Raw genomic sequence first — 20,260 nt, 5'->3', positions numbered from 1 at the left:
GAAGGTTTTGAGAAAGACAATAATCCAAGTCCTTCTGAAAACTAGTCTTTATTTTGAACAAATCAATAGGAGGCAGTTCATGTAGTCGTGTTTTGGTCAGTCCAGACAGGAGAAGATGAGAAATGATGCTCTAGACTGTACCTGGGGAGAACAGCCCCACTAGGAGCCTCTGGCAGAAAGCGGCAGGATCAACCCTGATGGGGGGCGTTTTGGAGTAGAGAATCTGAGGCCTGCTATACTCCAACAGAAGAAGAGTTCTTGGCAGCATATGAAGAGGTCCAAGCAGCTTTGGAAGTGGTTGGTACTGAAGCACAACCCCTTTTGGCATTTGACTGCCTGAGCTGGGGTGGATGTTCAGAGAGTGAGTCCCCTCCACACATCATTCAGTTGAAAAAACCTTTTTAATGTGGACAGCTGTTGAGTGCCTGTGGAGCAGAGCAAATATGTTCAATGTGCAACTTTGAGGATGGGACCAGCCAAGGACTACAAAGTCCAGCAATGCCTCAACAGACAACACCATTCAAGTCTGAATCCACTGTCTAAACAGGGACTATCTAAACAGGGACTTGGTTCACAAGGGAGTCTCTTGAGTCCTGTGGAAGTATTGGTGATGGTTGGACTAGATGATCTTCTAGGTCTTTTCCAACCTTGATAATTCTGTAATTCTGTGATTCTGTGACCCTACTGCCTTCCAGGAGCTGTGAGCCCTGCAGCCCAGGGGCATCTGCAGGAGCTCAGTGGGTCCAGAGAAAGGGAGCCCTTGGGCTGGGCCACAGCTGCTGAGCTAGGCCAGGCTGCTGGGCCACAGGGATCTCATACAAGTGGGAAGTGCTGCTGAGACAGCTTTGCCCAGGAGCAGATTCTTTGCAGCACACAAAGCTGTGGGCATGGCCTGCAGAGACACGAGGAGAGGAGAGGAAATGGACAGATACTACAGGCTATGTGCAGTGGGAATGGACTGGAGACTCACTGCAGGAGTAATGCTCACAGCACAGAACAAAGTCACAGTCTGCAGGACAGTGTGCATGAGTATTTGGGATGTGGAACATGGCACAGCAGATCAGGCTGGAGACACTCCGTGTTTCTCTGTTACAGGGAAGGACCGGAGCCAGAGGACCTAGATGAGGGCTTCCCTGCTGCAGTGTCAAACGACAGGATTTTCTTCCATATTTTCACTTTCCCACTTCCAGGGGTGGGTAAAGAGGGGAGAAATGGAAAAGGATTTAAGTTTGGGAACATCACTGAGAATCCTAAAGTGCCTCCAGCCTTTCCACTTCCTATAAGCTTGTATTAACTGAATTGGAGTTTTCTGATGTTCCCATTTTCACCTGAGAACATGAACATGCACTTAGACAGTGCCATGCAAACAGGAAAGTGTCGTGGATGGTAAACAGGAATGCACAGTCTCAGCTGGCATCTGTAAGCACAGACAGGGAAAAGGCATGGGACAGAAAAACTCCTTCCAGGAAGAAAACTTCCAGGAAGCAGAGACATGATGTGAGAATGTGAGGGAAGTAAGGACAAAAGATTTTTTCAGAGGAAGAATTCACAGAAAACCTTGTATTGCTCCCTTCAGTGCAGACAACTTCCTCTGAGCAAGGCCCCAGTGGGAAAACACCTCTGCCCTCAGGGCCACTGGGGTCCAAGGTATGAGCCACCTCCTCTGCAGCCAGAGGTGCATCTCTCTAGGCACGTGTCCGTGCCCGTTTCCCCCTGCAGTGCACAGAGGCTGAGTGTGACTGATTGTCAGGGACTGAGGGCAGTGCAGCCTGTGAGGCTGAGGAATGAGGGGACTTTTCTTGAGGGTACCATCATGAGGACACTTCACTCTCTCCCTGAGGTGTCCTCTGAAGCACTGAACTGCCCTGTAGGAAGCAAATTTTTCCCATAGCCCAGGGAAGAGGCAGAGATGGTATATGGAAAGAAATGAATGATAGGATGAATGGTTGGTGAAATGGATGCTGGGTGTTCTTTGCTGAGAGTGGTTCTGAGACCTTGCTCAGCTACCTTGAGAAAGAATGCGCATTCAGTGATGGCTCCTCTACTCTCAATAGAGTCTGGCTTCTTTTCAGGGTAACATGGCAATGCAATTGCACTCCATATCCAAAATCTGCAAGCTAGGGGCAGTTAGGAACAAGATCAACCCATTCCCCTCACCCCGCACTAAGCCACTGTGAATTCCTTTGCCTCTCAGGTGACACAGCAATTCACTTTGAGTGCAGAAGAAATGCTCAGGATATCTGACTTCAGAGAACACATCAGGCATGATGAGGGGGAGGAGAGTGCGTAGCAAAAGCTATCCCTAAAATTCCTATTTGTGACTCACATAGTTTTGGCATTAGGTGTGCAGATGTTGCCACACATATTTCTGCATTAGAAGCGGTTTCATGTGACGGATTCTAAAAAGACGATCTGTCCCCACACCACCACTGCATTTCCATATACCCACTGCAGGGGGACAATACTGCATCCTTGAGAGCCCATGGGCAGAGGCCCCTGCTGCTTGTGACACACTAAGTACCACAAAATGTAGCTCCAGCAATGGAGCTGATTGGATATTTTCCCCAGAGAAAGACTTGTCATTGACTTTCATACCCTGAACAGGTCCCCATGTGCAGAAGCAGCAGATGCCCAACAGTAACTCCATCACTGAGTTCCTCCTCCTGGTGTTGGCAGACACTTGGCAGCTGCAGCTCCTGCACTTCTGGTGCATCTTCCTGGCTGCCTCATGGGCGACGGCCTCATCAGCACAAACATAGCATGCAACCACTGCCTGCACACCCCCATGTACTTCTTCCTTCTCAACCTCTCCTTCTTTGACCTGGGCTGCATTTCCACCATTCTCTCTAAAGCCATGGCAAATGCCCTCTGGGACACCAGGGCCATCTCCTGTGCAGGACGTGTTGTACAGGTCTTTCTGTTTGTCTTTTTGATCGTAGCAGAACATTATCTTCTCACCATCATGGCCTATGACTGCTGCATTGCCATCTGCAAGCCCCTGCACTACAGGACCTTCCTTGACAGCAGAGCTTGTGCCACCGTGGCAGCAGCTGCCTGGGGCACTGTGTTTCTCTATTCCCTGCTGCACACTGACGATACATTTTCACTGCCATTCTGCCATGGCAATGATGTGGACAGTTCTGTGAAATCCCCCAGATCCCCAAGTTCTCACTGTATTGTCAATGTTGTTTTTCTTCTAAAATCAAAACATAGCATCATGCCAGACATTTTGAAGGAAAACAACTCTGTCCCAGTTGAAAAGTAGACAGTATCTCATATATTCTATATCATTTACATCACGCTCAGGTCTCACAATTTCCCATACATCCTAACAAATTACCATCACCAATCTTCTTGATGTATACACACAGATATCTTTCCTGTGGCCTGCGGGCCATCCCTGTAAATTGCCCATGGAGTTAATTTAGCTCTTGGCTCTGGGATCTATTGATAGTAACAGTCCTTCAGAGCAGTAGGAATGTGTCAGCATGAGTCAAGATAAAAACTACTTACTGTCTTGCTATACAATTTATAGGAGGGAGGCAAGGTTCTCTTGATAGATTATACCCGGTGTGAGATTAAGAAATAACAGTTCAAATGTTGGTCCAACCAGTTTATTACAAATAATAATCAACCAAGAAGATGGGGAAGGGAGAGCGGTGACTACTGAGAATTAGGGTGATGGGGAGGGGAAAGCGGGCAATAGGAAAGGTAGGAAGAAAGCAAGAACTGCGTAAAGTGGGGATAGTCAGCACCTGGATGCAGCAGCGTCTCGGTACATGGTGTTCTTTGGTCTAAGGAAAGCGCAAGGGAGAGCAGCAGCAGAAAGGAACAGCAGCAGAGTGGCTGGCCACAAGCAGCAAGCTCTGCACTGCAGAGCAGGTGGTGGAGGAAGCAGTAGGGTCTCACGCAGCAGGCCCAGGAGAGTCCATTGGCAGCAGCAGGGCAGCAGCAAGGCATCTTTAGCCATACACCTATCTTGTTCTTCTACATGCAGGCATCTTCTTCAGCATGCATGTGCCAGGCCGTGAGGAATCTGATGTCAGAAAACCTTCTTGTTCACGTTGTGAGGAATCTGATGTCAAAAAACCTAACTTCATGGTTGCTAATCTCTTTTATCCTCCTTTTTCCTGCCTACCTGACATTCCTGGGTGCTTGGGTCAGAGCCATGTGCAGCACCCCCGAGATGGCCATCTTCCTCGAGGTAAGCCCACACAAAAGACCACTTCCTGGCCATTCATCTGCGGTCTCTCTCTCTCTGGTTGCCCCAGGCCTTGTCCACCTGTGTCCCTCAGACAAAGGATTTCTCAACCCTTGCCCAGGACTTGCCTGGACTTGTCCATCCTCAGCAAACTTTAAGGCAATAGTGCAAAAACATGGCCTCTTACCCTTACTAAGACAGAAACAGAGAAAAGTAAGAGAGCAGCAGTAACTGCAGATAAATGCACAGATATACAGATATCCACTACGCACTGACCAAGGCCTGGATAATTCCCCAAGCAGCAGTATGGAATAAGCCCATGTCATGGCAGTTGCTCTTTATCCACAAAGCAGCCCGACCCAGCCCCAAGTTAGCACCTACTGCTCAGCAACAATCACAACTGCATCTGATGCACGGACTCAGATGTGAACGATCCAAATCGTTTATTACAAGTTCTCACATCACTTATATACCTTCACAAGTTTTCTTTTCCTAGCTTTCCCATTCACCCCTACATGTCAACAGAACATTCCACAGACACTCTTCAACCATTCATGCGGGTGCTTGTCCAATCAGAGCTGTGAGCTGTTCGTTCTTCTTCTAGAGGTGTCCTTGGGTCTCATGCTGTTTATCCTGCTCCGCAGCTGCTGCTCTCTGAAGTCCTTATTTTGCTCCATAGCTGCAGCTCTGTAAAAGCCTTCTTGTATTCCTACACACAACATATTCTATTAACTCTGTCTCAGCTGCAACCCAAAAAAGGGAGGTCAGCATTGAAACTCTCTTCTTTTGGCTTCCCAATGGGCTGTATGCCAGGCTCCCAACTGAAAGACTCCAGCAACTTTCCAACCTCAAAGCTCTTGCCTCCTGGAGAGGGGACTGAAGGCCATTTTGGAAGAGCTGAGGGATGAGGTGATGGTGGGTGATCACAGTAGATCTGTTTGGTACTTGTTTATGTGGCCTTGAGTCTGGTGGACCCCCATTCCAGACTCTTCCCCTGGTCAGGGGAAGCATGGCACACAGTGCAAACCCTTCCAGATGATTGACAGAGCTGCCACTCAGAGCTGTGATCTCATCCCATGGCTGACCAGCTACTTTTCGCTTCTCACACCTGTTGCCCTCCACCAAATCTCAGACAGTGACTGACAGTGCATCAGTGTGTTGTGGGGAGTACTGCCAGACTGAGCAAGGCCCTAGTACCCACTTCTCTGATGGAGATAAGCAGCCAGTTGGGCAGGCAACCTCTAACCCCCTACCCGTTGCCTTTTCCTGATGTCCCAGAATAGCTCATGGGACCTGATGCCTCCCAAAGCACCCTACCCTTGCGGACAACCAGGTCTGGCTCAGGCTGGGGTTGGCTCTCCACACAGTGCACACGGAGATCATTTGCATGGCTTCCACAGGAGGACAAAGCCCACCTTACTTCTCCATCTAGCACCACATCGTTTTGTAAAAATAGGACCCATCTTTAAGTTAGAAGAGTTTATTGGAGGAACACACAGGGCATCAAAACATTTTTAACCACAATTACAACAACTCGTTCTGCACAGGGAAGTGCCAATGCCTAATGATCTCAGTGACCACGGTCAGCAGGCTGCCAGTGGCTGTGTCGCAGTAGGGGGTGGGGCAATGGAAGCCGTGTCACAGAGGAGGGGTTGTGTGACACAGCCTTACAGGAGTACGAAAGGGGAGGTGAGGTAGATGGTCCGTGCACTCTGGTGTAGCAACTGGAGAGCGAGTACAAGGATGAGCTTGCACGTGAGCTTTGCCAAAGAGAAGCCACGCACCTGCATTAGGCAAACCAAGTTGCATTTCTGGGATGGGATGCAACAGGGTTCCCTCATGTCACGCATCACTGCCAGAGGTACAGGCTTACACAGCTTCCACAGGAACTGTGTGACTATTAGTGGTGGCATCTCATGGGCAAGACCCAGCACTGTGGTGCTCAGGGGGAATCTCCATTAGGGGCTGGAGATGGTGACATGGCTTATCATCAGCCATCAAGCCCCAACTCTGGCGTTGCTGGAACACTGGAAGCCAACAGACACACAGGGTGACCAAGTTTTCCTCTTCTTTCTAGAGCGAACAGCTATCTGGGATGCGGTGGCTGTCTACATCCAAAACAAGCTCCTACTGCACCAGGTGGGTCAGCACCCAGATTCTCATTTTTTGCTTGCAGGGGCTGGCAGTCCCCTTGGCTCTGGGCCACAGAGTGCAGTGCTTCTTTCCCTCCCCAGAAAGCAGGAAAACCACTCCAAAATTCCCTGAGGTACCAATGGACCTCACACATGTCTGGTACCGCTCATGGTGGATGGTGTTGTATCTCAGGGCTAATCCTGGTTGCTCAGAGTCCACAGAGACCCTCAGTCTGCTTCTGATCCACCTGCAGTGCTGCATTTTTGAGAGGGCAAGGGGAAGAGAAGGAATGGGCAACTTCCTCCTAAACCCCTTCCTCTAGCCAGTCCTTAACCTTCAGCTGTTCTGTTCCCTTCCACTTTAGGGAGTCCGAATTCCAACTCTTGGCTCCTTTGATGTTGTCCCCGTCAAGACCAGTGATGAGGCTTTGGTTATATCAAGGCCTGTGTTTTGCCTGGCCAGGAATCTTGTACGTGCTCACGGCCGTATGGATGATGCAGAGTACTTGCCCGGTAAGTGGATTAATGCCGTTGTGGCTGCAGACACTGCAAAAGGTTTACACCTTACCCAGGTCTGAGATGTTTCTCAAGAGCAAAGTGCCCCCTCTGCAGACCGTGGACAAAACTGAACTGGGTAATGACTGCAACAAGCAACATTTGGGAAAAATCTGCAGTAGAGTTGTTGTGTGACCTACCCCATTTTCTCTCATGTTTTTCTAGGCCATAAGGAGTACGAGCTTGTCCAGTACACCACAGTGGCTGAAACTGCCTCTGTGTCCTGGGAGGAAGCAGAGAGCTGCGTCCGAGGCATCACATCCCTCATGGCTCACTGCCTGAAGAAGGGGGAGAATGTCACCCTTGTGCTGAAGGACGTGGGAGTGCTGCTCATTGAAGGCACAAGGGTGCAAATGAAATTTTATTATGCTTTCCTAGAGAGGTTGTGTGGGAAGGAGAACCTGGAGAAGGCTGTTTTCAAGGTGAGGGCTCGGGGTTCTCCATGGTGTGAGCAGTCCCACAGGAACAACCCATTCTTGCCCATGTGTAAGAAGGACTTGGCTAGAATCTTGGGCTGGGCCAGAGCCACAGCTCTGCCAGTTCTTGTATTGAATTCATCCAGTACTTAACCAAGCAAAGGATGTAAACCCATCTTCACTTACCTCCATTGCAGATCCCCCAGCTGATGGACATGATTGTATCCCCGGTGGCAGCCATGTCCTCTCTGACATTCTCAGGACGTGTGATTATCTTTCCTGAGTAAGTATGTTTGCATCTGTGGGCTCTGCCTGGTGCAGCTGTTCAGCTCTCATTCAGGAGCATCTGCTCCTTGTGATTATGGGTATCCCCCTGTGGGGACACTGCACATCACTTCCTTGATATCCCTGTAACAACTGTGGCTCGTAGTCATTCCTGATAGACGAAGGAACTTGGGTGATATTTTATTCCCAGCATGACCTGGATTCCTTTGCTGGGTGACCCCATTGCCAGGACAGTCCTTGTGGCTGAGAGCTTTACAGCATTGCAGAAACATGTCTGTCAGTGGCTGATCGCGGCACGTGGCAATTGATAGTGATGCCGTGGGTCACACAGACAACTTCTCTTTGCATACAGATATGTGATGGAGACTATGCCCAAACCACCACCCAGGAAACCCATCAAAGAATCAGGAAAAGAGAGTTTGCCGTCTCTGGGCCAGCAAGAGAAAGATAAAACAGCTGCCGGCTCCTTTCCAAAGCACCTGCATCGAACTCATGGTGAGAAAATCCCCCTCCAATGATAACCCAAATGCCAAAGGGCACACCATCTTGATAAAGCCTTTTTTTGGAACATCTTACTAGCTTCCCCAGAACTTAGGCCTCGGGTGGGATGTGCCCAAGATCCCCACCAATGGGGAGAAGGAGAGTGGGGTTCTAAGACCCTGTCCTTCCACCTGGGAAACAGCACCCTCCAAAATGACCTCACCAGCACCACCCAGCTCCTCTTTTCCAGAGCTGGTGCAGACTGCACAGTCACAAAAGTCTGTGATTCTATGAAAACCACACTGCCCTATGGCTCTAAGGAGCTGGACAAGGGCTGCTGTCAGGTGAGGGCCCAAGGCCTGTGGACATATAGGCTATGGTAGGAGCAGGACGGCCCTTCAGACTCTGTAAGACATGCAGCAACCCTGCATGTCACTGAGGAAAGCTGTGCTGCAGGGATGTATTTCTGAGGACAACCCTCCTTCCTGGCTTTAGGGGGATTTCCTAAATATTCTTTCCCTGATTGTTCAGATACTACAGAAAACAGAGACTTGCAGCCCCAGGACACAATGGTGAAGGAGAGGTGGAAGGCTCCATTCAGGTGAGGCGGGAGGATCACTACTAGCATCTCTATTGGGGCTGTTTTCTCACCCAGGCCAGAGCCCATTTCAGAGCTCTGAACATAACACTCGGAGGAGTGGGATGCGGCCACCAGGACCTGCTCATTTCACAGGGCTTCATGAAATAAACAGCCCCTCAGATAAGCAGACCCAGCACGGCCTGTTTGCCGTGCATGAGGAAGGCTGTGTTGCAGCCAGCAGTCCTGGCTTAGGGGTGCAGGATATGGGCTCAAAGACATAACCCACTCAGGTGAACCCCTCCCACTGTGTCCTTTCAGTCATCTGCCAGCAGTGCCAGGGACATCCTCTACCAAAAAGCAGCCTGGTTCCAGAAAAATCCAGGCTGCAAAACCTCAGAAGTTCAGAGAAGGAAGAGGAAAGAAGACAGCTCCCCATGATGGTGGACGGCCTGGAACAGCCAAAGCAATGCCTTCACACCAGTGCGGAGCCCCAGCTCTGAGCCCTGAACACAACTACAGCATGTTCAGGGTGCAACCACCAAGAGCGGAGACATCACCATTACTGAACTCGAGGCCTGAGAAGTTCTGGTCCGTACTTCAACAACCACAGAAGACCATATTGTCAGGATACAACTTCAACATCTCCTGTCTGTGTCCAATCCCATATGAGGCATCTGGCTCAATGCAGCACTGCATACCCAGAGCAGGGCTCCTCAGCCCAGGCAGGCCCATGCCACTGTGATCAGGGCTTTGGGCAGGCAGCAAATCAGGTGTGTGATTCCCACCAGGGTCATTCTGGAATGCTATCTCTTTGTATAAAGGCAGAGTTACAGAGACAGTGGGGTCACTTTAATGGCTATTTAGTTCTGACTGATGCCAGTTATTTTCCAGGGTTGTCATAACCAACACACCAAGACCCATGATTTGGCAGTGTTTGGAAGACCTAGATAAGCATGAGGTGGCTCTGGGCCAGAGAGGAGAATGTTTCTTGCCACTTCATTGCTCCTTCAGCTCCCTGGTGGGAAGGAGAAGGGTTTTTGGATGGGCCTGGCATAGCTTAAGAGCAAAACACTGCTGCTAGATGCCTTCTTGGCAAGGGGTAAGGAGGGAAAGAAAAATGGCTGCTTTACCCTCAGTGTCCTGACCTGAAGCCAACCCCAGAGTCTGCGTGTGGGCAAGAAACTCCCCAACCCTGCACTCCTGTTTCAGAAGACCTTCTCTTCTTTTACCAAAATTAATCTGTCTTTGGAATGATAATGTAAATGGATAAAAAAAGAATAAAACAAATGTCTTGCAGAAGATGGTAGAGTTTTCATTTGTTCCCAGTGCTCTTCTTCAGGAATGGGAATGGGGGGATTCACAATTGGGCTGTGGCTCTGAAATGAGCCCAATGTGCAGCTGGAAGTAGGGCTGTCTCAGGCAGTCCTCTGGGACATTTTCCACCACAGACACCTTTCCTAGGGCCTCCATGGAAAGAAGCACTCTGTGTTTGGGGTGTCAGATGGAAGTGGGATCTCAGAGTCAGAGGGAACTGACCACAAACAAAACACTGCTCTTGATTATACAGCCCAAGCAGCTGAGCATACAGGAGCTCCTGGCCCCATGCACTCTAGTTGCAAGAGTGAAAAACATATGAATGCCTCTGGTGTCCCCTGGGCATGGTGCAGGATGTGCACCTCATCCCTTGCCTGGCCACTGTCCACATCCTCTGCCAGGTAGCCCTGTGGTTTGTAGAGAAATCCGAGGGCCACTTCTGGCTACTGCCATCCACCAAAATGTCACTAGATGTCCCACTATCACACCCAGCCTGGACTGCTGCCACCAGCACTCCTGCTGCCACCGAGGCTGGAAAAGCCATCAGTGCTGCTTCCACCATCGGGGAGATGTTGGAAGAGGTGACCAACCACCTCCAGATCCTGGTGGCTGCTGCCACCCACAACCTGGAGGTGACACAAGGTTTTCTTGTCATTTCCTGAGCCTTGGGGAACACTGTGGTGGTCTTGGGGACAGCCCTGAAGGATGAGGGGGGGACCAAGTGCTGGAGAGTCTGTCTGCCAAGGGACTTGTCCCAGGATTGCAACACCAGGATGTCCCTGTGTCCCATCTGGGGGTGCCTGGTGGGACCTCCTTGTCTGGGGGACAACCTAATGTCCCCTGTCCTGTCGGGGACAGCGGGGAGCTCTGGGGACACAAGAGCCCGTGGGCATAGGGGACAAGTGGGTGACACTGTCCCATGTCCCCCAGTAATATTCAAGGACACACTGAACACTGAGCCTCCAGTTTGTCACTTGAGGTTGGAGAATCTGTCTACATGGGGACAGCAGGAGAGGGAATGCCCAGAAACATTCCTGATAAAGATCTCTGGACTGACCACAAGAATGGTACACAGGGTCATTGTTGGGACACTACAGGACAGCACTGGGAAGACTGGGGAGATATTGGGGAAAAAATGGAGGTCACCTCTGGGGCTGTGCTGGGAATGTGCTGAGGACATCCCGGGGTCTGGGAGACATCAGGGGACACTGGGGGCAGTGGGTAGTCAGGAGATGAGGAAGAAAAGTGGGGAAAAAAACCTCCAAAAATGAGGAGATACCCTGGAAAATCAGAAGTGGAACAGAAGGCAGCATGTCCCACACACTGTGTTTGCAGCCAGTCGCGCTCTGCTCTGCAGGAGGTTCTTTCCCATGGAAGGGTTGGAGCTGGAGCTCTAGTCTGCAGGTCTCTGTGGGGCCACTGCAAACCCTGGGACCCCACCCCTTATGGGATCCCTGTATGTCCCCCCCAGGGCCTTGAGGAGTCCCTAGACCCAATGGGACACCCCCATTATCCCACTCTACTGAAGCCCCAAATCCCTCCTGTCTTCTCCTGACATCCCCTGATGGTTTTGGTATACCCAGAGTCCCCCGCATTGTTCCCTCCTTGGTGGTTCTGTGCCCCCATGTCCCCCCAGTCCCTGTCCAAGTGGCTCTGGGACCCCAATATCCCCTTCGTTCCCTCCCCAGCGGCTCTGGGTTCCCAATGCAGACGTCATCACTGAAAAATCACAGCTGTGTTTCTTCATCAGCAACTTCAGCTGAAAGTCCTAGCACTTTCTCACATCTTGATTAGAAAGAAAACGAAAACAGGAAAAATAAACTGCAAGTCAGTTGGCTGCTGAGGGGGACAAGTTGTTCTCCTCACACTCACAGTAAAAGGCAATAACTTTGGTTAAAATAAAATTCAAAAGTCTTCCATGTAGACAGAACTTTCTTTTAATAAGGGATTTGGGACAAATGTGAAGAGCAGGAGAAGGGAAAGGGACATCATCCTCCAAAGGAGAAGCAGGACAGAGTGACACAGACAGGGAATACAGAGATGGCTGTGCATAAAGAAAGGGTAACAGTCGGTTTCTCAGTTCTCTGCTCACATTACGCACACAGGGTTTTGCATCCCACAGCTGTCAGGGCTGGGCAATGAGAAATAGCACATCAGAAATAACTTGTGAGACTGAGGAGTCCACTGCGAGTGACATGGGGATGTCCAACAGTGCAACATGAACTACGAGTGGTTGTTGTCCACCTTGGTCAGGGTAAGCAGTGCCCAAGCAGCTCGGCACATCATGTCCACGCTCATCAGCTCGCAGGGTGCATTCTGCTCATGCACCAAGCCAGCCTGACTCTGCCAAGGCAGTCCTCCAAGAAGCCTAGCAAGTTGCCAACACTCCCCTCCTGCAAGGCAATCACTCTTGTTGCCAGGCCAGCCAGCCAGTAGGTCCACAGCCATCTTTCTGCACACCAGGCTCTCTCTGTTGCAAAGGAAACACAGCATGGCGCAGTACAGCTTCTCCAAGCGGCTGATAGGGAGAGCTGCAAGAATCAAATCTACGTTGATGTCCCGGGTGCTGAGTTTGCTGAGTGTTTCCAAAACCAGGCTCTGAGGGGAGAGGACCGTATTCGGCCCCAGTGCTGGTAAGGGGTCTTGGGCCTCTGCTGATAGACAAAGTGCCCAGTGGAGGAGTCCATCCAGGACTGGCAAGCAGAGGCTTTCTGGGAAAGGAGATGGGTCCAGCTGTCCAGAAATGTTGGCCAGCATCACCAGGGTATTTTCACGCAACACCTGCAGGTAGTCCTGCCACCACTCCTTGTTGCAGTTCAGCCCCTGGTGCTGCTCAGGCTCCTCTCTCTCAGAGCTCAGGGCTGCCTGCTTGTGCTCTGTGTGCTTGTGGTATAAGAGCAGCAGTTTCCCCAGAATCAACAGCAGCCCGGCGTGTTTGTGCATCTCAGCATCACTGCCTGGCACTAATGACAAATTCCTGATGATGTTGGGAGACACAGATGCAGCGCTTTGCCAGAGAGTCCCGCCAGTTGTGGGTGAGGCAGAGGGGTGTCTCATCTGTGCTGCGAGGTTCATCCTCCAGAATTCTTGAGGAGCTGTCAGATGGAACAGCCTCCTCTTCCCTAACATTTCAATTGCTGTCAGCCATGGAGCGCTCCCTCTTGCTCTCAAAGTGGGTCTGGATGTGCTCATTTGTATCTCCACCACCAATCTGCCAGTGCAGGAGGCTGCTCTCCAACCCACTGAGTGCTCTTAGATCCTGGGTCTCCCACCTCATATTCCTTTAGGATTCCAAAGGTCTCAATCAGGCACTGCCAGAAATGCTCCACCAGGACTTCCAGCAGGTCTGGCAGCTATGGGGGAGGGGAAAAATGGGAGGGAGAAGAAAGGAAGATGGATAAGTAACCAAAAAATAACTTAGGCCACTATGAGCAACTGGAAAAACACTGCCTAAAGGGCAGAGATCTTGAGTAGATGTTTATTAACAGAATCTGTTCATTCTGGCAATAAGCTGTTTGCAAAAGAGAGCATTCTGTCTCCTGAGAACAGAAAAAAAGGGAGAAGCGGACCCTGAATGTCAGGATCCAGCCAGCTTTGGAGCTGTGTAAACCTACACACTCTTGGTTTTATCTCCTCTCTGATTAGAACTCAGAAAGGAGAGAGGCAGTGCTAAGCAGAACAGCCTTTACAGTGTCATAGAACAGTTTTTACAAAAGCCATGATGGCACGAGGCAAATCACGGAGACAGGCACACACCTTCTAATGGCACTCAAGACAAGCAGCACACTGACCCATGGGGAAAGACAGAACTCAAGGCAAATGCTTTTGCACCAGGATAGGCGAGCAGCCTTCAGTCCCTCACAGCGCTCTGCTTTTCTGCAAAGAAATGGCACTGAGATGGGAATGACTCACCTGTTCTGCAGCCTAAGGTGAAGCTCCGTCTCTGCTGGGCACCCCATGCCCTGATCAGTGTGTGCAGGACATACCACACCAGAGGAGCTCTGCTCTGGTCTGTGCTGGCTGACACTGCAATGACCTGATCTTGTGCGTCAGCAGCACAAAACGAGAGGTGTTGCTGGTGTGCTCCTCAGGTGGGCTGGACTCAGAGTGAGATGTCAGCTGAGCTGTCTTCTGAAGCTTTTCCAGCACCAGCCTCGACATCTCACCCCTTAACTTGAGCAGTTTTTGTGACTTGGATACTGGTGGATGCTGTCTAGACTTATTGCTGTTGGGCTCCTCGAGCAGGCTAGTCTCAGAGCTTGAACACCATACGGCTGCTATTGGTGTTTGCTGCACAGCTGGGGCTCCACAGTGACTCCGAATGTTTGATTGTGCCTTTTCTGGCACTCCTCCTTCAGCAAGGACTTTCACTGCTCCGTGTTCTTCTTTGTAACTCTTTGGTTCCACTGCCTTTGCAGGACCCATCTTCTTTGCTTTGCTTTTTGCAGCAGATTTTCCCTCTTCCTTTTTCCCGAGCTGTGTTGCGGTAGAAGATGCCCCCAGGACTGCTGACAGCTGACTGAAAGGACACAGTGGGAGGGGTCCGTCTGAGTGGGTGATTACTTTTCCTGGAGACGGGGCCCTTGGCTGCCACACAGCCTTCCCCACACACAGCTCGCGGGCTGAGGGCAGGAGAGTGGCCAGCCCTGTGAAATGGAGGGCTCCCAGCTGCCCCATCCCACCCCTCCATGTGCTGCATTCAGCTCTGCTGGGTGGCCCCAAACTCTGACTGTGGGGCTGGAGAATGGGCTCTTGCTGAGTCAGTGAAACACCCCATGTGGACCCCAACCTCGAGCATCCAGTCTCACCTGGACTTTTTAGTGACGCTTGATTTCTTCCAGGATCTTGGGTCTTGTAGAAAAGTAAAACAGATGCAGCCAAGCAAGGGCAGCAATTCAGGAAATGCCCCTGGAATCTGGCAGGAGAGATCATGTCAGAGGAGATTCACTGTGACACTGCCTGCCCAGTGACTCACAGGAGTGCTCAGGCCTGTTCCCAAACCACCAGAGAGGGCCACTCTGCTCCCCTCTCTTTTGGGGCTCAGTTCTTGAGGGGAGAACAGGGCCTAGGATTCCCCCATCCTCCAGCTGTACCCAGGGAAGATGGCACCGTGGGAACATCACTCCCTGCCTCCTAGATTTCACAAGGTCACCATATTGTTAGGAGAAGAGGCTGTGCTGAGCTGGTGTGAATCTTTTCACAAGTCACCACCTTTGGATGATAGTGGACTGGGTATTTTCCCATTGCAGGACGGGTGCGTGTGGTATGGAAAGGAACTGGCAGCTGCTTTTCCTTTCTTGCTCTGGTCCAGAGGTGGCAAGGGGACTTCTGAGGCCTCACAGGGTTTCCTGGGAGGTGGTTTCAGTACAAACTCCTGTTGAAACCTGTACAAAAGAAGACACTGGTGAGACCCAGGGCTCCAGTAGCACTCTCTGCTCACTGTCACGGCCTGCACACAGGCAGATTTTTCACATTACATAAAGGCTGCTTTCTCCAGTGTCAACTGCATCCCAACACCAAGGACTGTCCTGGGAAATGGGATGCCACCTACCAGAGGAATCCAGGCTGCAATGTGATGGAAATGCCACCTAAATCCCAGCAGCTCTCCCATCTGATGTACCTCACAGACATGTCTACAGCCTGAGAACACGCGGAACATGAGGACGCTGGAGGTGGCTTGTTGAAATGCCCCCTCCTGAGAGCAGGTGAAGCCTGCAGTGGGAAAAGTGCTGGATAATCTGTTTTGTGACAGTTCCCTAAGAATGTGACCTGCAACCTTAGCTGTCAGCAAACACCAGGGGAGCCTAGTATGCTGATCCTAAGAAAACACGGAGTGTGGAGCAGGGTGGACTCTCATGGCCAAATTCTGTGATCATCCTTCCTGCAGGGATGGGGACTTGATGATACTACTAGAATGGATAAACCATCTTGTCTTCTGAGCCAGCCTTGAGCCCACAGTTTTCCTTTCCAACACCAAAAGGATTTTTGATCCTTTTTTTTGTCAAAAACATCTTTTCAGGTAAACCTGGCAGGACAACACAGCCTCAGTTACACCAAAAAACTCAAGAATCTCCCTGAATTTCTCTGAGAAACTCAAAAATCTCTGTGGAATGATTTAATGCAATTGTAGTCAACTGTATCAGTTGTGTTCACATCATGTTCTATTCACGGGACAGGAAGCAAAGGCCATTTGCTGCCCTGTGTTCCCACGTCAGGATGCCCATGCTCACAAGATAAAAATGCTACTGAACAAGAGCTGAGAGCTGCATCAAGCAGAGGCTATAGCCACCAACATACTTGCGAAAGACGATGACCCGTCCAGAGAATGTCAGGGAGGCCAACTCTGCCACCTGGGATACCACCATGTCCATCAGCTAGGGGACCTGCAGGGGAGGAACAGGGAAGTTGTGGAACATCCTCATCATGGCTGAGGCACTAGAGAGTGCTGGAGAGGCTCAAGGCAGTGAGAGTTGACAGCACTGTAGCTCTTGCCTGCCTGAGCAGCTGGCCAGGTCCTGGTGCATTGCATGCAGGCAGGGTGAGGGCTGTGGGACTGCCTTGGCCACAGAGAAACCCAAACCTCACCTTGGAAATAGCTGTTTTTAGGTCCTCCTCCCCACAGATCCTCTCCAGGAAGTCACGGTAGTATTTCATTTGAACTCGAGTTCCATCAATGAGGAGGACTCCTATGTCCCTCAGGACAAAGGCAATGTTCTCTCCCTTCGTCAGGGAGTGGGAGACAAGGGATGTGGTGACATATATGCAGGCCTCCCCTGTCCTGTCCTGTCCTTAAGTGGACAGTTAGCTTGTTGAATTTCCTTGGACTAAATGAGCATTGAATTTCTCCACAGAAGGCACAGGTGGCTCAACAGCAAATTATGTACCTGGGGTATGAGATCGCTGTGGGGACACGGATGCTGGGACCCTCCCAGAAGGAGGCTATTTGTCAAACCTCTGAGCCACGCACCTCCGAAGAGCTGCAATGACACGATGGTGCTGTTTATGGATACCTAACTAAGGAATAATGGTAAAACCACTCTACGTGATGTTAAAATCTTGCCCAAAGGGTCTGATTTGGGATGGGGAGGCCAGAAGAGCATTTCAGCAGTTGAAACAGGAGTTGATGAAGGCCCCAGCATTGGGACTCCCAGATGTCACTAAGCCCTTTCTGCTATTCTATGAAAAACAGGGGATAGCCTTGGGAGTTTTAGCCCAAAATCTTGGACCATACCGGAGGGAAGTAGCTTACTTCTCTAAACAGCTTGATGAAGTAAGCAAAGGATGGCCTGGATGCCTAAGTTGGGCTGTGGCTGCCTTGGTAATCAATATCCAAGAGGCACGAAAGTTTACAATGGGGCAGAAGATAACTGTATTAGTATCCCACATGTTTTTGACAGTGCTGGAGGTAAAAGGAGGACACTGGCTTTCCCCTCAGAGATTTCTGAAATATCAAGCCATTTTAGTGGAGCAAGATGATGTAGAAATAACAGAAACAAATATTATAAATCCAGCTGCCTTACTTAGTGGAGTTACAGGGGAACCCATGTCTCACGACTGTTTAGAAACTATTGAAGCAGTATATTCCAGTCACATAGATCTGAAAGAAGAACCACTTGAGGATGCAGAAGACACCTGGTATATAGACAGGAGCAACTTTGTTCGATGAGGGATTTGTAAGGCAGAATATGCGGTAACAAATGTTGATAAGGTAATAGAGGCTAAAGCCTTGCCTCCGAACATCTCAGCACAGAAAGCTGAAATAATAGCCCTCACAAGGGCTCTAGAATTGGCTAAAGAAAAAAGGATAAACATATGGACTGATTCAAAATATGCCTTTAGTGTTGTTCGTGCACATGGAGCAATATGGAAAGAAAGAGGACTGTTGTCAACCCAAGAAAAAGGTATTAAACACTCTGAAGAAATACTCAGACTCCTGGAGGCAGTACAACAGCCAGAGAAGGTTGCTATAATGCACTGTTGATTCCACCAAAAGGGAGACAGTGCTGAAGGAATGGGAAATGTGCTGGCTGACAGAGAAGCAAAGCGAGTGGCAGAGGGTGAGGTGGTGGAGGCTTCCTTGATTCCAGATGGTAAAATTCAGGTGGATGGTGAGCCAAAGTACTCAAAGGAGGATTGGAATTTGATAAATGATTTAGAAGGGCAGGTAAAAAAGGAAGAATGGGCTGTTATACCACAAGGAAAAATAATTATTCCAGCAGCCATCATATGGGCTGTGGTGATGACTGAACATAGGAAAACCCACTGGGGGGCAAAAGCATTATATAAATATCTTGTTCAACAAGTAGTCACCCAAAATTTGTATACTACTATCAGACAGACGACCCAGCAATGTGAAGTTTGTTTACAAAGTAATCCTAAAACCGGTCACAAGGTTCAGTTAGGGCAAATAGGGTGAGGGAATTATCCAGGACAACAATTGCAGGTGGATTTCTCAGAACTCCCAAGAAAAGGGGAGTATAGGTTAGTTTTAACAGATGCCTTTTCAGGATGGCCTGAGGCATACCCTTGCCAGACTAACAAGACTAGAGAGATAACAAAGGTTTTGTTACAAGAAATAATTCCAAGGTTCGGGGTGCTAGGAACAATCTCCTCAGATTGAGGCCGAGATTTTATTGCTAAAGTGGTTCAACAAATCAGTACTTTATTGGGAATCAATTGGCAATTGCATACATCTTATAGGCCACAGTCAAGTGGCCAGGTGGAAAAGATGAACCACTTGATTAAGCTGCAAATAATAAAACTTGGCCAAGAGGCTGGGATTCCATGGCTGCAAGCACTGCCTCTGGCACTTCTGAGAATTCGAATTAAACCCCAAACCAAGGAAGGATAAAGCCCGTATGAAATTCTCTATGGGCGACCTTACACTGTACAGCAGGGAATCTCCACACAGGTGGGGGATGAGGTGTTGAACAAATAAGTGATCAGCCTAACAAGGCAAATAAAGAGAACTGAAAGAGTGGTATTTGGTACTAGAGCACAGGGCCTGGTCAGGCCAGTACATGATGTATTGCCTGGCAATTATGTTTATGTTGAATCCCTCTCAGATTCACCTTTGGAACTGAAATGGTGAAATGTGTGAATAGCCCCCTTATAAAGAAGCCGACTGGCTTCCATAGTTTTGCTAGGTGTTCCTGTTCTTATGGGTAAGCAAATTAGAGAAAGTGATAATAAATATTTCAGCTACTTTAGAGATAATAGAAAATGTAACTATGGATGCAATATAAGCACTACAAATACAAGTTTCAATGTTAAGTAAGGTAGTATTGGAGAATAGGATGGTGCTGGACTTACAGCAAAGGAAGGGGGAGTTTGTGTAATTATTAATTATGGCTGCTGTGCTTATATAGATGAGACCCAAAGAGTAGAAATTGACTTGCAGACTATATGGGAATGTACTAAAGTGCTCCATCAGGTTTCATTAGATGACACGTCCTTTGGTTTTACAGAATTGTGGGAAAAGTTAACTGATTGGCTCCCCAATTTTACATGGTTAAAACAACTGTTTCTGGCTTGTGTTGCCTTACTTGTTTGGATGTGTATAATGCTGCGATGTATGATGCGGCTTTGCAAAGATACAGGAAATAGCTATGAGAATTGGAAGAAACATAGATTACGGCAGAAGATGGAAAATTGAAGTTATTTTAGAAATTCTCTTTCTAAAAATGGAATCATTTAGCAAAAGATTTTGCTAGATTCAAGAAAAGGGGGGAATTGAAAGTAGGAATCAAGTAAATAGGGGCCTTTCACATGAAGATTAAGTATCCTAGGCTTTGCGGAAAGTCAGAAGAAAAGGATCAGTGGGACACATCGACACTGCTGTAGTTAAGACAATACAGTTGGGTATACATAGGGAAAGGTAGCCAAAGAAACTGGTTTTGTCCAGACTGAGTGAAGGAGCTGGGTCAAAGAAGAAAGGTCAACCTGAGGAAGACTTCTGACTTCATCCCAATGACCACCAGAGCAAGACCCCTGCTGCGGACTGCACACACATCAGTAGGAGGGACAGCAGGTAAATGAGTTCCTGGAAAAACAATGAATATGTTAATGATTTCTTGGAAATCTGCTGAATATGTATATGCTTGATCTATACCTTTCTAACACTCCTGTCTATTGATGTTCATGATAGGAGGATTGATCCCCCATGTGCCCAGCGCTGAATAAACACGTACCTGCTTTATAACCTAGTTCTGGCTATAGAGTCTGATTCCGCAACATCATAATGGATCTGTAACTCCAACAGGTCGCATCCTATATATTTAAATTGGAAAACCAAATA

At 49.2% G+C, this 20,260-nt stretch overlaps 1 protein-coding gene and 1 long non-coding RNA gene across 3 annotated transcripts; one reads left to right on the top strand and one right to left on the bottom strand.

Moving 5' to 3' along the window:
• Positions 1 to 803: 803 nt before the first annotated feature.
• On the top strand, positions 804 to 9,946 carry LOC140257273 (uncharacterized). The gene is made up of 9 exons (XM_072346469.1): positions 804 to 1,192; positions 4,165 to 4,204; positions 6,279 to 6,340; positions 6,699 to 6,846; positions 7,054 to 7,310; positions 7,502 to 7,587; positions 7,942 to 8,084; positions 8,601 to 8,670; positions 8,968 to 9,946. The coding sequence occupies exons 1-9, from the start codon at positions 941 to 943 to the stop codon at positions 9,389 to 9,391; spliced, it is 1,482 nt and encodes a 493-aa protein (XP_072202570.1). The 5' UTR covers positions 804 to 940; the 3' UTR covers positions 9,392 to 9,946.
• A 2,034-nt stretch (positions 9,947 to 11,980) lies between these two features.
• LOC140257394 (uncharacterized) lies at positions 11,981 to 20,005 on the bottom strand. Of its 2 annotated transcripts, XR_011905004.1 has the most exons (4): positions 19,906 to 20,005; positions 16,261 to 16,346; positions 13,876 to 15,347; positions 11,981 to 13,316 (listed from the first exon to the last, which is right to left on the bottom strand). It is a non-coding gene; the product is annotated as an uncharacterized lncRNA (long non-coding RNA). The 2 variants fall into 2 exon arrangements; XR_011905003.1 differs by lacking the exon at positions 19,906 to 20,005 and having other exon boundaries at positions 16,261 to 16,384.
• Between the last annotated feature and the right edge of the window lie 255 nt (positions 20,006 to 20,260).

Source organism: Excalfactoria chinensis, chromosome 11 (assembly GCF_039878825.1).
Source record: "Excalfactoria chinensis isolate bCotChi1 chromosome 11, bCotChi1.hap2, whole genome shotgun sequence".
Taxonomy (NCBI): domain Eukaryota; kingdom Metazoa; phylum Chordata; class Aves; order Galliformes; family Phasianidae; genus Excalfactoria; species Excalfactoria chinensis.
This window is presented reverse-complemented; position numbering and strand designations above follow the sequence as displayed.

Bases quoted from the DNA above. Each gene is read 5' to 3' on its own strand.
- LOC140257273 (XM_072346469.1), top strand. From the start codon at position 941: ATGTGCAGTGGGAATGGACTGGAGACTCACTGCAGGAGTAATGCTCAC. The intron at 7,588-7,941 runs GTAAGTATGTTT...CTTTGCATACAG, and splicing joins CGTGTGATTATCTTTCCTGA to ATATGTGATGGAGACTATGC. The intron at 8,671-8,967 runs GTGAGGCGGGAG...GTGTCCTTTCAG, and splicing joins AGGTGGAAGGCTCCATTCAG to TCATCTGCCAGCAGTGCCAG.